At 45.6% G+C, this 14,484-nt stretch overlaps 1 protein-coding gene across 2 annotated transcripts; it reads left to right on the top strand.

The window, feature by feature from the left end:
- The first annotated feature begins 2,553 nt into the window (after positions 1–2,553).
- Positions 2,554–13,605, top strand: LOC122368034 (dipeptidyl peptidase 1-like). 2 transcript variants are annotated; one of them, XM_043341626.1, is made up of 13 exons: positions 2,559–2,651; positions 3,909–4,060; positions 4,476–4,630; positions 6,036–6,185; positions 6,585–6,724; positions 7,109–7,234; positions 7,462–7,570; positions 7,993–8,070; positions 8,445–8,559; positions 8,846–8,922; positions 9,327–9,529; positions 10,358–10,468; positions 13,392–13,605. In XM_043341626.1, the coding sequence occupies exons 2-12, from the start codon at positions 3,910–3,912 to the stop codon at positions 10,422–10,424; spliced, it is 1,371 nt and encodes a 456-aa protein (XP_043197561.1). In that variant the 5' UTR covers positions 2,559–2,651; position 3,909; the 3' UTR covers positions 10,425–10,468; positions 13,392–13,605. The 2 variants fall into 2 exon arrangements, with proteins under 2 accessions (XP_043197562.1, XP_043197561.1); XM_043341627.1 differs by lacking the exon at positions 10,358–10,468 and having other exon boundaries at positions 2,554–2,651.
- Positions 13,606–14,484: the final 879 nt, after the last annotated feature.

Here is a 14,484-nt window from a genome sequence, read left to right on the forward strand (position 1 = left end):
CGCCCCTCCCCCCGTCGTCGGTTCTAAGTTGGCGCTGACCCCCGTCGGTGCGCGGGATAATGTATATACAGTCCTACTGTCACCCTGAGTTAAGTCCTGGCTCTTGCTAAACGATTTTAACCCGCGCCCCACTGGGGGGGGGCTATTTATAGCCCCCCTCCCGTTTTTCTGCAATAACTTCCAAACCGCTTGACGGATCGACGCCAAACTTACAGTACTTTTGGCTGCATCAATTTGACACCTTGTGTCAAAATTTGAACTTCGTAGCTACCATAGGTCGGCCGGAAATGACGTCAGAGTGACGTCATGTTCGGCCGATTTCGACGCAAAACATTGAACCACGGCAATCGCTCCCAAGAGCTCAGTTTTTAAGCTAGATCCAATTTCTTTGCATGAAAGGACTCAGAATTGACCGCGCTATCAAACTGCTATCTCGAATTTTCAAAATTTTGAAAATTTCGAAAATTTGATATAATAATATTCAAAATATGTATTTTTATATTTTTTTTAAAAAGTTTTTGACTTTTCGAAAAAAACCGGAATATATGTGACAGAACGCTTGATTATGACTAACTCTAGCAAGTTTTAGCTAAATATCTTCAAAAATGGCCAAGTTATACGCATTATTGCAAAAAATTCACAATTATTAATTTTTCAAATCAATTTTTCAGTACGTATTTGACATCGTACACCAATATAAATGGAACCATCGTGTTCCTGAGCTCAAACTGCATCCAATAGACACCTTTTTTTGTTGAAAAATTTTAACTTCAAAATTTGACCTTTTTTGACCTGAAAGTGACCTGACCTAAGCTAAATTCGACTCAAAATGACCTCGAATGACACAGACGACATCAAATTCGAACTCTATGGCCTAAATGGACCATAAAACATGTGTCACGTGACCGAAGCATGATAAAATATTTTCGTGACCTGTGATGACCTGACCTTGACCTGAAAATCAAAGTAAAAGCTTGGTACCCTCAGGGTATCTAGAGCATCTGTTTAAGAGTGTGTGTACCAAAAATGAGCCTGATCTGACTTGTAAAACGGCGGCCAGAGCCCAAAATGTGAACAAGCCAAAATGCTAATAATTTTTACTTTGACCTGACCTGTGACGTCATCGGTGACCTCGAGGTCAATGAAATTAGGTTTCGCTCGACAGTTTTTCCGGGGCTATCAGACGCCGTTTGAATTTTGACGATTGGCCCAGTGGTTTCGGAGTTAGGAGGGGGGCTATGAATAGCCCCCCCCCCCCCCCCAGTAGGGCGTGTTATACACAGACCCCAGTGGGGCGCGGGTTAAGTGTCTGAAAATGAAGCGATCAACACGCTGCTTCACCGAAAGCTTTACCATGAAACGTCATTCCTTTTCCCCAATTAGACATGTCATACCTATATTGCAACAGAAGATTTTCTTTATGCTTTAGAAGCAAGCTCTGCTTTTAGCAAGCTTTCAACGACCATAAAAAAACAATTATTTTAATAAAAATAAGCCCAACATTTTGAAACTCGCCAGAGCTAGAGGCAGAGTGGGAGGCTGTTAGACAATTAGCTGGTGTTTTGTGAGTACTTTCGCAGAGCGCCAATCTAGACATCTAGACACTGATGCTATGTTGGAGCGAAATTTCATTAAAATTAAGGCGGATTAAATAACAAATAAAATGATATTTCGTAACTGCTGGCTGCACAAAATTAGACAAGAAAATAAAACTTATTTTTAACTAAATGATAACCGGTAAGATATAGCTCGTAAAACCTCTTATCATTAGTTATTGTCTTTTGTTTACCAACCAGCGATTTTGAGGATAACACACGATTTTGAGAACAAACGACGCCAGTATTATGTATCCTTCCCTCAACCTATGCCCACATCCTTTTCTCATCGAAAACATTTAATAAAATGTTTGTCATGGTACATCAACGCACTTGTGTTGTGATTTACGACAACCTTTGTCCTCAGCGCACACCACCCCAGGTCAAACCAGACGATCGTGCGTCATGAGATGGTGCTTGTTGAGTTCGCCTCCCACTTAACTGTGATAACGATTAAAGAACACAGCCAGATTCAAGTGCGTTTGGTGCCAGCTTTGTTTGTGTACGAAGCACCATACCCACGGATAACTCAACCACAGGTGTTGTGTTGGGTAATCAAAACTCTTACTAGTCACGCCGTGCAGAGGCATTTATGTAAGGCCACAAACTGGGCGATTGGTTGACGACACTGAAAATCCGAGACGCGCTTATAGCATCGTTTACTAACATCAGCTACCCGTCCTTGCGATTTCTTGAGTCGTAGAAATCTTTTGAACATATCTAACAGTGCACCTGAATCTGATTTTGTGCAGTGCACTATGATGAGTTCTCCTGTTTTTCACATATGATATGTTCTCCTGTTTTTATATTTCACAGTTTAACTCATCAACTGTTACAGGCACAGCCTCTTTCAAGTTATCACGTGCTGTTGCCAGATCGCGCCTGTGAGGCCGTGACGTCACACATGGTTGCCAGACCGCGGTCATATGACTCGGGCTGGCCGCAGTCTATCTGAAGAGCCTGATAACATGAAGTTATAAAGGAGGACGCGGATGATGAAAAGTCACGCTGTTGGTGGCCGTCCCTCGGACCTCAGGTCACCCTCAAAACTTCCAGGTGAGAACAGGCTAAAGCCTTGCATTCATTAGCTTCTACTCTTTAATCACAGATTCATATGCAAGTTGAATTTCAAATGTAGCCAACTACCGATAGCATTGACCTCACTCAGCTTTTGCAAAATTGTCAGAGAACTCGGACTTGTTTTCAGTAATCAATCGAAAACAAATCTAATGAATAGTGTTAAATTGACCACAAACCTTTGTTATAAGAGGTTACTCTCATATCTCTCATAATAGTACTCTCATATCTCTCAATCTCTCATGCTCTCATATCTCTCTCAACCTTATTCTCATATTAGCCAAAAGATATAAAAATTCAAAAAGACAAAATGCAGATTATAGGGAGGTTTCGGCTTTGCGCCTTTATCAACCGTTATGTACCTGAAAAAAAACTAATTTCTATCCCACTAATTTCTATCTCTTTCTCTCAAGGTGCTGCGCTCGACGGAAATAACCCGTTTTTCAGGATGCTGCTCACCTCAGTGTAACATTTCGTCCCAATTTCTCAAATTGCTGCGCGCGCAAAAGACGCTGCTCCTGCCGGTGTATGATTTTCCGTGCCATTTTCCATGCAGGATGCTGCGCTACGCTCTGTAATTTTCCGTCCCGTTTCCTCAGGATGCTGCGCTCGGCAGTGTGAGTTGTAATTTTCTGTCTCGTTTTCTCAGAATACTGCGTTTTGTTACATTCCGTCCCGTTTTCCCAGGATGCTGCAAGGGCGCGGGAACTACTTTCCGACTGGGGGGGCACACCATAATAGAGATTAACCTAGGGTACCCCCAAATCTAGTTTTCTCACCGGTTTTAGGCCACTTATTTTTCACCCCTCGGCTTTTTCAACAAAAAAAGAAAACATTTGCAAAAAAAGTGTGGTATTCCGTCTCAAAGCTGTGGGGGCACCGCCCCCACGGCCCCAGAGTTGGGGGGGCAAGCTGCCCCCACTGCCCCCCCCCCGGCTCCCGCGCCTATGGGATGCTGCGCGCGGTGGTACTCTCGCTGCTGCTGCTGCGCTCGGCGGTGTAACAATCCCTCCTGTTTCCCAGGATGCTGCGCTCGGCGGTGTAACAATCCCTCCTGTTTCCCCAGGATGCTGCGCTCGGCGGTGTAACAATCCCTCCTGTTTCCACAGGATGCTGCGCACGGTGGTGTAACAATCCCTCCTGTTTCCACAGGATGCTGCGCACGGTGGTAGCTCTCGCTGCTGCTGGCTGCTCCTGCTGGGTGCGACTTTGTAACATTCCGTCCCGTTTTCCCAGGATGCTGCGCACGGCGGTTCTCTCGCTGCTGCTGGCGGCGGCAGTGCGGGCCGACACCCCGGCCAACTGTAGCTACTCCGACATCCAGGGCGAGTGGCTGTTCTACTCGTCGGAGCCGACCGGCGACAGCAGCATCCAGTGCGATGACGCCAGTGAGTGGAGGGAAACGATGCAGAGTTCGGACGCGTTCATGATTGGTGTTAACGAACTCGGCATTATGAATTTGTACATACAAGTACATGCATACATGATAAATGTTCAAGTACGGCCAGTTGTTTGGCGTAAAAAGAGTGGTGAAAATAAATACGAAATTTTTGTGGGATTTTGCAAATCACGTGTGAACTTACTTTGTCTAAAGTCAGCATATGTCGAGAATCTGCTAGCGAAAAGGGTGCATGCAAAGTTTTTTTTCAAGGACTAAAGGAGTGTCTTTGAATGCTTCCTAAATCTACATATATATCATTATATTATACACAATCGTTCTTGTAGGACAGAACGATGCCTGAGCATGCTTCGATGCGTCAGCGGCACGTTATAACATTATTCCATCTTGTTTCTCCCCGGCAGCGCCGATGGACACGGTGATCGCGCTGTCCCTGCAGGCCCCCAACACAGTGGTGGACACGTTCGGCAACGTGGGTACCTGGACTCTGATCTACAACCAGGGCTTCGAGGCCACCGTCAACGGACGCACCTACTTCGCCTTCTCCTACTACACTCAGGTCAGAAATACACTACATAATGGTCAGAAATACACTACATAATGGTCAGAAATATGCTACCTAATGGTCAGAAATATACTACACACAGGTCAGAAATATACTGCCCACATATCAGAAATACACAATATAATGGTCCGAAATACACTGCTCACTGGTTAGAAATGTACGACATAATGGTCCGAAATACACTACTTACTGGGCAGATATACACTATACCTACAAGTCAGAAATGCACCGCATACCGGTAGCAAAAATCTCCAAACACAAGGAAGGTAGTGTAGATTGTAGAAATACACCTACATATACACAGCAAGGACGTTTCGCGGGGATACACTTGAAGTCCGAAACTAGTCAAACAAGATAGCGTCCATTATCTGACACCTTATCAACGACCTGACATGTGATCTTAATCCAACAGACCGCTGAAAAAGTCCGTGTTTCAATACTTGATATCGATAACCTAGGTTGGTCTGACCCAGGTCGACAAGTGTGTGTCTAAGATGAACGTTATCTATATAAAAAACAAAGGTATTCAGTAATCGTGCGATGCGCCGATCGTGTGATCTCTTATCGGCAAAAGCTAGCAGACTCTGTGTGTCAAGAAGGCGGTGAATGCGTCATTGGGAAGTGTGAACTAAGAATTGGCTCGGAACTGTAGGTTGACAGGCAGCATGAGGCTGTTCACTGTTCAAACTATGTTTCACCAGAAATTTAATGAAAAAGCAAATGACGCATCATGTCCATTATGCTTCGGTATATATTCCTTACCTATATTTCACAATTGTATGCATTAATGGCTTCAACTTCTACCTTTTTACTAGTAAAACTATTTCACATTTAGCCATGCAAAATGCAGGCGTGGCAATTTTGTATTTCCCGTGTTATACCTAATAATGAACAATCAAGCGTTCACTTGTGTCACGACTCTTTGTTAAATCATAACTCATAAGACGGCGATGTCGTCACAAGTCGGTGTGACCATATATAATGACGTATAATGACGTTCTGATATAATGACGTAATTTACAGTACGGTGAGGTGACCAGTCCGTGTGACCGCCCATTACTGACTTAATGACGTCATTTACAGGACGGTGAGGAGGTGACCAGCCTCTGTGACCGCCCATTACTGACTTTATGGACGTCATTTACAGGACGGTGAGGAGGTGACCAGTCTGTGTGACCCTCCAGTACTGATCTTATGACGTAATTTACAGGACGGTGAGGAGGTGACCAGTCTGTGTGACCAGCCAGTACTGATCTTATGACGTCATTTACAGGACGGTGAGGAGGTGACCAGTCTATATGACCGCCCATTACTGACTTTATGACGTCATTTACAGGACGGCGATGACGTCACAAGTCTGTGTGACCGCCCAGTAATGCTCTTATGACGTCATTTACAGGACGGTGAGGAGGTGACCAGTCTGTGTGACCGCACGTTCCCGGGATGGTCTCATGACGTCACAGTTCGTAACTGGGCCTGTATCCGAGGCCAGAAGCAGGGACCGAGCATGCCCAAAACGCACCGCGTTCGACTGGCTGATGCCGCCAAGGTAGGAGCTGCAAGCTAAAAGTTGCAACATAGGGAAAAGCTGAGCGAGGTGTAACATGGTGCAATTAGGGGGGAGTTCAATGTAAGGCGTTTTGCCCTCTTGAAAGTTGAGTTAAAATGGGGGAACACGGAGGTCCTTTACATACATCATCCCCAAGTTGGTGTATGTAGCTCGAAGAATGCAAGTATGTAGTTACCGATTTGTTCGTAATGTGAACGAGTAATTAATGAAAATCGTTTTGACAGGCCGGCAAAGAAAATAAATTTGCCTTTGACATTAAAAATTAACATCAAAATTATAGTCGATATATTGAGGTAAACAGCGAAACAACAATCCTATGATGAACACTCTAGCCCGTGAAAAAACGTTTATTCCTCACAAAAATGTTCTTTTTGGCAGGCTGCCAAGAAGTATGTCAACAACCACGCACTGATTGCCGCCATCAACGCGCGCAAGGACAGCAAGTTCACGGCCAAGGCGTACCCGCAACACGAGAAGTACACCGTGGCGGAGATGTACCGACGCAGCGGCGGAGCCAGGTGCGTGACATGGGGGGGGGGGGCGGAGATGTACCGGCGCAGTGGCGGAGCCAGGTCAGTGACATAGGGGGAACAGCTGCGGCGCAAGGTACGTAAGTAAAATAAGGGAACAACGGCGTAAAAAGGGACACAGGGGCGGAGCCAGGTGCGTGACATGGGGGCAGAGCAGGGGCGGAGCCAGGTCAGTCAAAAAGGGGGCAGTGATGCTAGGTCTGTAAAAGATATAGATGTAAACGTGGCACCGTCTTAGTTTTTGTGTTCAATTTATTCTCGGTCACCGGTATAAATAACTCGTCCATTCCAAACTTCATAGACCGTGACGACGCCATTTTGTCTCCTCTCCCCCAATGACGTCATTTGACGCGCTCCCTTCCTCCCGTACAGGTCGCACCTGCCGCAGCGGCCCAAGGCGGCTCCGATGACCGAGGAGCACCAGGAGATCATCAAGTCTCTGCCGGCGAGTTTCGACTGGGGTGACGTCAATGGAGTCAGCTTCGTCCCTCCCGTCCGGTGGGTGTTGCGATTAATGTTAGTCCATTTTTTGCATCATTTTTAATGTGTTCATCAAATGGGGCAAGTAATAGTTATGCCGGGCGAAGACGTTTGATGGGCGAATTCTTTGGTTATCATGTGACGCCGTTTGTCTCAGGTAACCAGGCCAACTGTCGCTCCCCACTCCCTTTTACACCCCTATGGTGTGTTATTCACTCCTTACACCCCTCTGACGTGTTCCCCAGTGACCAGGCCAACTGCGGCTCGTGCTACGCCTTTGCCTCGATGGCTGCACTCGAGTCACAGGTGCGCATTCTCACCAACAACACTCAGCAGCCCGTCTTCTCACCCCAGGTGAGCTGTCTTACCTCGCCCTCGGTGAGTTATATCTTCTCACCTCAGGTGGGATATCTTGCTACGATATGGCTCATTCCAGAGTTATACACTGTGTAGGTACACCCCATGTAAAGCCGTCTTCAGTCTTAGATCACTCATGATTCATGAGTGATGTAGTAGAAGTGTGCAATAGGCTATATGCTTTGTAAATTGTAACCGTATTCTCCATTGTTTTTTTCTGGGAACGCTCAGAGTCAGACTTTTAATTGCAATTTTCGAAGATTTAAAGAAAAAAAGAGGGAAAGTTCTCACTATGATTCCCTCAAGTCACTATTTCATCCCGTATCGTCAATTAACTTTTTTTGCCCGCTTACCATGCTCTTTCATTGCTCTGCCCTGAACATAATGTCTCCAATGACGTCATTTTCTTTATTTCACAGGACATTGTCAGCTGCAGTGAGTACAGCCAGGGCTGCGACGGAGGATTCCCATACCTGATCGCCGGAAAGTACGCCAAGGTACGTCATCCTACGTCACTGGTCTGATTTAATAACGAGAAAAACCAATGCGATTTTACCTAAGGTTACAAGGCATGGCTCATACCGAGGCATTTGCATGATTAGGTTTTGGGCATGTCGATGAATAATATATAGATATGAAACGATAGGGAAGAATGCGTAACGTCTCAGTATACATATATGTACAAAAAGTTCTCGATGTGTCATGCTTAGACGCACTATGTACCTTAACTGTGTTTCTGACGTCATAAGATCTCTGTTGCCGCAAATTATCCCCGTGTTGTTCTGCCAGGACTTTGGCGTGGTTGTTTTTGTGTTTTTGACGTCACAAGATCTCTGTTTCTGTAAACTATCCCGTGTTATCGTTCTGCCAGGACTTTGGCGTGGTGGCGGAGTCTTGCAACGAGTATCAGGCTGTGGACACGGCCACCTGTGGCACGGACTCGAGCTGCGGCCGCACCTACACCGCCACCTACCAGTATGTCGGAGGTAAGAGACTCATACAACTACCAGAATAACGGGGGTACGTGGCATCTACACCGCCACCTACCAGCATGTAGGAGGTAAGAGACTCACACAGCTACCAGCATAACAGGGGCACGTGATACCTACACCTGCAACAACGCCTCTCATAAAAATTTCTAAGATTGTAAACCAATAAGCTGCGATTTCAATCAGAAATTAATAAATTAATGTCACCGCTTTTAGATATGCAGTGCCATGTTGTAAGTGGGTACCTGACCTGACCTGACCTCTACTGACCTTCTCGCTGCAGGTTACTACGGCGCCTGTAATGAGGCCGTCATGATGGAGTCGCTGGTCAACAACGGGCCCCTGGTCATTGGATTCGAGGTCAGTGGAACAGCGCCGTCAGAGACGAGACTCCGGGGGCAGGGATATGGATGTCCTCCTATCAACCCACATCTTTGCATATCAGAAAATGGAATGAGCCTCAATATATAAAGCCCATCGACACAATTATTTTGTACTTATTTTCAGAAAAACTGTTGCTCTTTTTCAAGAACTAGCTATATTTTTCACTCAGGCATCGCGTTGCCCGGCACTATTTTCTCTCTCATTTCTAGTGGCTCCTCTTTTTTGTCAGACATAATTCCGCAAACCACGGGAGTTGTCTCTAAGATAAGGTCTTTTCTATTTCTATTTTAATTACTTTTTTATTCAACATTCTCTTTATTTACTTCACGAGACTTATCGGCAGCACTGCTACATTTCCGACTTTCCCTTTTCCTCCACAGGTGTACGACGACCTGCGTCCGTACCAAGACGGCGTGTACCACCACGACTTCACCCTGGACCACCTGAAGAGCAGCGAGTTTGATCCCTTCGAGCTGACCAACCACGCCGTGCTCATCACCGGGTACGGCGTGGAGGACGGCGTCAAGTACTGGAACGTCAAAAACTCGTGGGGAAACGACTGGGGCAACGGCGGGTACTTCAAGTAAGAGTATACCGCAAAGTGGGGCTATTTGAGACAGTGGGGCTATTTGAGACAGTATTTAAAACCGCTATTAAATGAAGATCGTTTGATTTTGTGTGATATTTTTGCACAGGGAGGTATGGAATCGAGCAGTAAATCGCCTGAGCAAAAATTAAGCATAAATTTCAAATGGTTTTTATTTTATAACAATTTTAAATACTGTCTCACTGTCTCAAATAGCCCCACCTTACGGTACCCTTATTATTTATAGTATAGCCTTAACATACCCTTATGGTATACCCTAAATATACCCATAGGTGAGGCGACAACAAACACGAGCAATCCTGTTCCATGACAGCCCGTGCTCATACAAATTGCTCTACTGATGGGCGAATTTGTAAGAAAATACGCGTTCGCGCAATTACTTTCCACCCTGTAAGTGGCCCAGGAGCCGGGTTAGTAGTGTTGGGTGTTCAAACACCCACCAGCAGGGCGTGGAAATCCGGGATCTTCAGCGGGGCGCGGGGTAATTTAAGCGCGATCAGCAACCATAAGTAAGCATACCTACTACCAACTAAAAAATTAGACCGACAAGGGCGAATTTTATTTCAAGTATCGCCAGTCTCAAATATCAAATATAGCCCTCAGGTCAATGGCGTTACATGGGTGTGAACAAGGCATCAACAATACACACAACACCCACCCACCCACCCACCCAAGGGAGTTGAAATCCAGGAGTCCCAGCGGGAGCTAGATGTCGGTGGCAGCGTGTCACAGAAAATAATCTATAGGTATAAGCGCCCTCAAGGAGCCTAAAAAGTAACCCATTTCCGCCCCGTTGTGTTACAGAATCCGTCGCGGAACTGACGAGTGTGGCATTGAGAGCATCGCAGTTGAAACTAAGGTGGTGCTCTGAGACTGGCGCTGAAACGCTGGTGAAGGACTCGGCAGTGGAAACAAGTACGTTTAGCGTAATGTTGTGCTATAAGACAGGCAGCTTTAAACCAATGGCAAAGAATACGACACTGTAAATAAGTACTTTCAGCGTAATGTTGTGCTATAAGACAGGCAGCTTTAAACCACGGGGGAAGTAGGTATAAGACACTAAATAAGTGCGAATAGTGTAAAGTCGAACTGTAATGTAGACACAAGCATTGTCAAAGGATTCCACAACATAAATAAACACGACTGGCATACTTTTTTGCGCAAAAAAGCCGTGTTTATATGGAGCTTTAGACAGAAAAGCTGTTGCTCTAAGCATGGAAATGATAGCAACAAAAGGGACCGAAGTCGAAATATATACCGATGAATATATAACAACGTCAATGTAGAATATCCAAGACAGTTAGGATAAATGATAACAATAACACGTCAAATGTATATTTAAACACACAAAGCTTTCGGTATGAAAATACCTTGATCACTGTGTTAACAGAAATGAGGACAGAAATTGCTCATTTCTGTCCTCATTTCAATTTCATTTCAATTTCAATTTCATTTCAATTTCTGTCCTCATTTCTGTTAACACAGTGATCAAGGTATTTTCATACCGAAAGCTTTGTGTGTTTAACCCTATTCCTGGCGGGGGGGGGCCTCAGGAGCCCCCCCCCTGAGGTTTTTTGGTTATATCTCCCAAACGCGTTGAGCTAGGAAGCTCAAATTTTCTGACTTTTCCTAAAAGGCTTCTACGCAACATGTCTGAAAATTTTGAGTTGATCTGACCTCAGGTCAGGTCACCAGAGGCGGTTTGGTGACCCTACCTCAGAAAAGTTTGCAATCACGCCAGAGCTAGAGTTTTTGACCGATCAATTTCTTCTCTTCAGGGTTTAGTTAGGGTACCAGTATGTGCAATTTGTATATCTCGGAATTTTGATATCGGTGACCTAAGGTCAGGTCAATTTCGCGACCTCCCCATTATAAGTCAATGGGGGAAAAATCAACTCCCTGTTTTTACCACTAAAACGGGTCGGAATGGCCCCATATACCATACATGACTTCATATACGATCAACCTTCACTACCTTGAGGTCTGTTTTGCTGTTGGGCAGCTGTGAGGTCATGTGACGTCATCAAAGGTCACCAAAGGTTTTTAGCTAATAACTCCGTACAGGAACAAGATACAGACACGTGGATGGTCTCATTGTGTTCAGCTCGTCAAGACGCATCGAATGATATACATGATGACCTCGAGGTCACGTGACCTGAGGTCAACCTTTGACCTTGACCTTTCGAGGTCAACATATATATCATTCGATGCGGATTGACGAGAGGATCACGATGATGCCCTTAGTTTGTTCCTATCTTGACTAATTCGAAAGTTATTCGAGAAAAACTCTCTCCATATCTAGTGCCGCCATTTTGACTTTTTCGACCCCTGTGACGTCATCTTTGACCTGACCTGAAAATGACCTTAGTAAAAATTGTAGATCTTGGCCGTGCGTATCCGATGCCGTTTACCGCTTGTCGCTATCTTGCTTCGTTCTTGAGATCTCAGGGGGGGGCCGAATCGGCCCCCCCCCCGCCAGTTTCTTGTCCCGGCGGAGCCCGCCAGGAATAGGGTTAAATATACATTTGACGTGTTATTGTTATCATTTATCCTAACAACGTCAATGTTATTGTGCAATTGTGCATTTCAGTTTATGCTCAGTACCTTTAGGTAGAACCCGCCTTATCTTTATTTTACTTTAACAAAATTGCTCAGATATAAAAGTCAGGACCAATAGGAACCACTCAGGGACCAGTCGTGTCATTTTCAGGAACATTACACTGCCGCCAAACACTAAAAAGAGGAAGGTCAACCTTGCTTGACTTTTTCATTCACCTTTCTCATATTACTCAGCTTTTGGCCGCAGCCTGGCAGCTGGCACCTTTTCAACCTGGGCCTCGTTTCATAAAGCGCTGCCGTAACCTTTTCAACCATGTCAATGTCGTCATTCTCTTCATTCCCTTTCCTCGACATTTAACCCTGCCCTGACCCGATGAACCCATGATCAAGCCACATTATTAGCTGACTGATTATTGAATTAACCGTGAAAACATTAACCCGCGTCTCGCTGAGGCTCCTGGATTTCTACGCCCCTGCTGGGAGGGAGGGGGGAGGGGGTATTTGAACACTTGGCTACCTCGACTCCTGGGCAATGTAGCAATACTGGGTGGGAAGCGCTCGAACGTACATAAAAATAATGACAAAATTAATTTGTTCTTCTTTTTGTCAGGTCAAATGTTCAGTCCCCAAAGGTCGTCAAAGGCCAAATTTCGCCGATTCGAAGGTCGAATGTCGACAACTAAAAGGGGGGGGGGGGGGAAGCGGCGCGGTGCGTAACTCTGAAAACAATAGGTACAGCTACGGCTCCCCAGAACAACGCATTTGATAGCCCTATCAATGCTCTTTTTGAATAAACTCTCAGGTTTGACCCAACGTCAACGGGTTTGCCGGCTGAGAGCAGAAACTGCCAAAATAGACGATTTTTGAGGAAACAATTATCTTTCTGCAGCAACTTTTGATTCAAAACTTGCACGAGTTTACTTTTACCGGCATCGTGTTCCTCCCTATCATGCCATGATTTGACCTTGAAAGGCCAACTTGAAAATTTGACCTCAGGTTAAGTGACATAACGACGCATTGGTTAGGTTTGCACCAGGAATCGCCATCGTTAAACGCCACTGTGAGGTCACTAAACGTAAACTGGTGACCCGACCTTGAGTGACCTTGGTCTGAAATTTTAACATGTGCATAATGATGCACGATAAGGTGTGCCAAAAACGGCGCCGCTATTTTTGTAGATATTCGCGAAAGACCGCAAGGGGTGTTCAAACATCCCTTCCCCCTGCAGGGCGCAGACTAACGCCGTAATTCTTAATATCTCGCTGTGTTTTTGTTTCAGGATCCAGCGCGGTAACGATGAATGTGCCATTGAAAGTCTGGCGGTTGAGGTCAAGGTCGTCCTCTGAAGGGGTCAAGGTCGTTCTCTGAAGAGGTCAAAGCCATGTTCTGCCGAGCAAGATAATCGCGACCTTTCACCCCAATGAATGTTGTGTGTGTACATGTATGTTTTTGAGGTCATAAACTGTCGTTAAACAAATATAGGACCTCCTGGAGACTGCCTTTTGAACTTTGAAGCGTCACTCTCCAACTTATTACGTCAAGGGGAATGGAATGAAGCGAGGAAGGTGGTGTAACCGGATGTATAGAGTGCTGTGAGCAGTAACGTGGTATGTAATTAGTAGCCCTGCGGATATTCCAATTAGTAGGTGCTGAGGATCCACGCTGCACAACTAGGGATACACGATGCACGACTATAGAAACATCCAAGAGCAGCTCAGCCACCGTAGACGTGTTCAGTTCAACAATATTTTTTTTTATTTAAACATACAACGACATCCACTCAAATGAGGTCTTCTCAGTCGAGGCACTTTATATAAATCCTAGCCTAGACAAGATACCTATGGCATAAAAAGAACACTGAGTCACAAGGTTTCGGCGTGTGATTTTGAGCACGTAGAAACACCAGCCTACGCTCTGGTTGCCTGTATTGACTCTCTGGTGAGGACGGCGACGCCTCCACCAGACTTCTTACGTCCGACAACCTGGGCCGGTGATAGCAGCACGCTGCTATTCTGCTGACGTCACACTTGTGGTAGTGTTGGAGCAATGGGCTTGTTGACGTCTCCATGGAATCCCAATTTGACATGTGTAATAGCAGCGGGCCGCTATCACCGGCAAAACACCACCCGGTTTCGTCGGGAGATGTTATACCTAGCAGAGGAGGCCGACTAGACGATCGGGTGTGCCAGTTTTCAGGTTCGTTTCGGTAAAGCACAGAATGTCGGCGTTTCTCGGAGTGAGCTCTTGGAGATCATCTGGTAGTTTTGGGATTAGGAGAAGAGCCTGAATGTTGAGTAGTTCTACAGTTATGTAGGTAATCTTAGATTGATGATTTGTCTCCGTCTGTTGCTGTAGCAGCTGACGGGTTTGGT

Source organism: Amphibalanus amphitrite, unplaced genomic scaffold (genome assembly GCF_019059575.1).
Source record: "Amphibalanus amphitrite isolate SeventyFive unplaced genomic scaffold, NRLGWU_Aamphi_draft 000916F_arrow, whole genome shotgun sequence".
Classification (NCBI taxonomy): domain Eukaryota; kingdom Metazoa; phylum Arthropoda; class Thecostraca; order Balanomorpha; family Balanidae; genus Amphibalanus; species Amphibalanus amphitrite.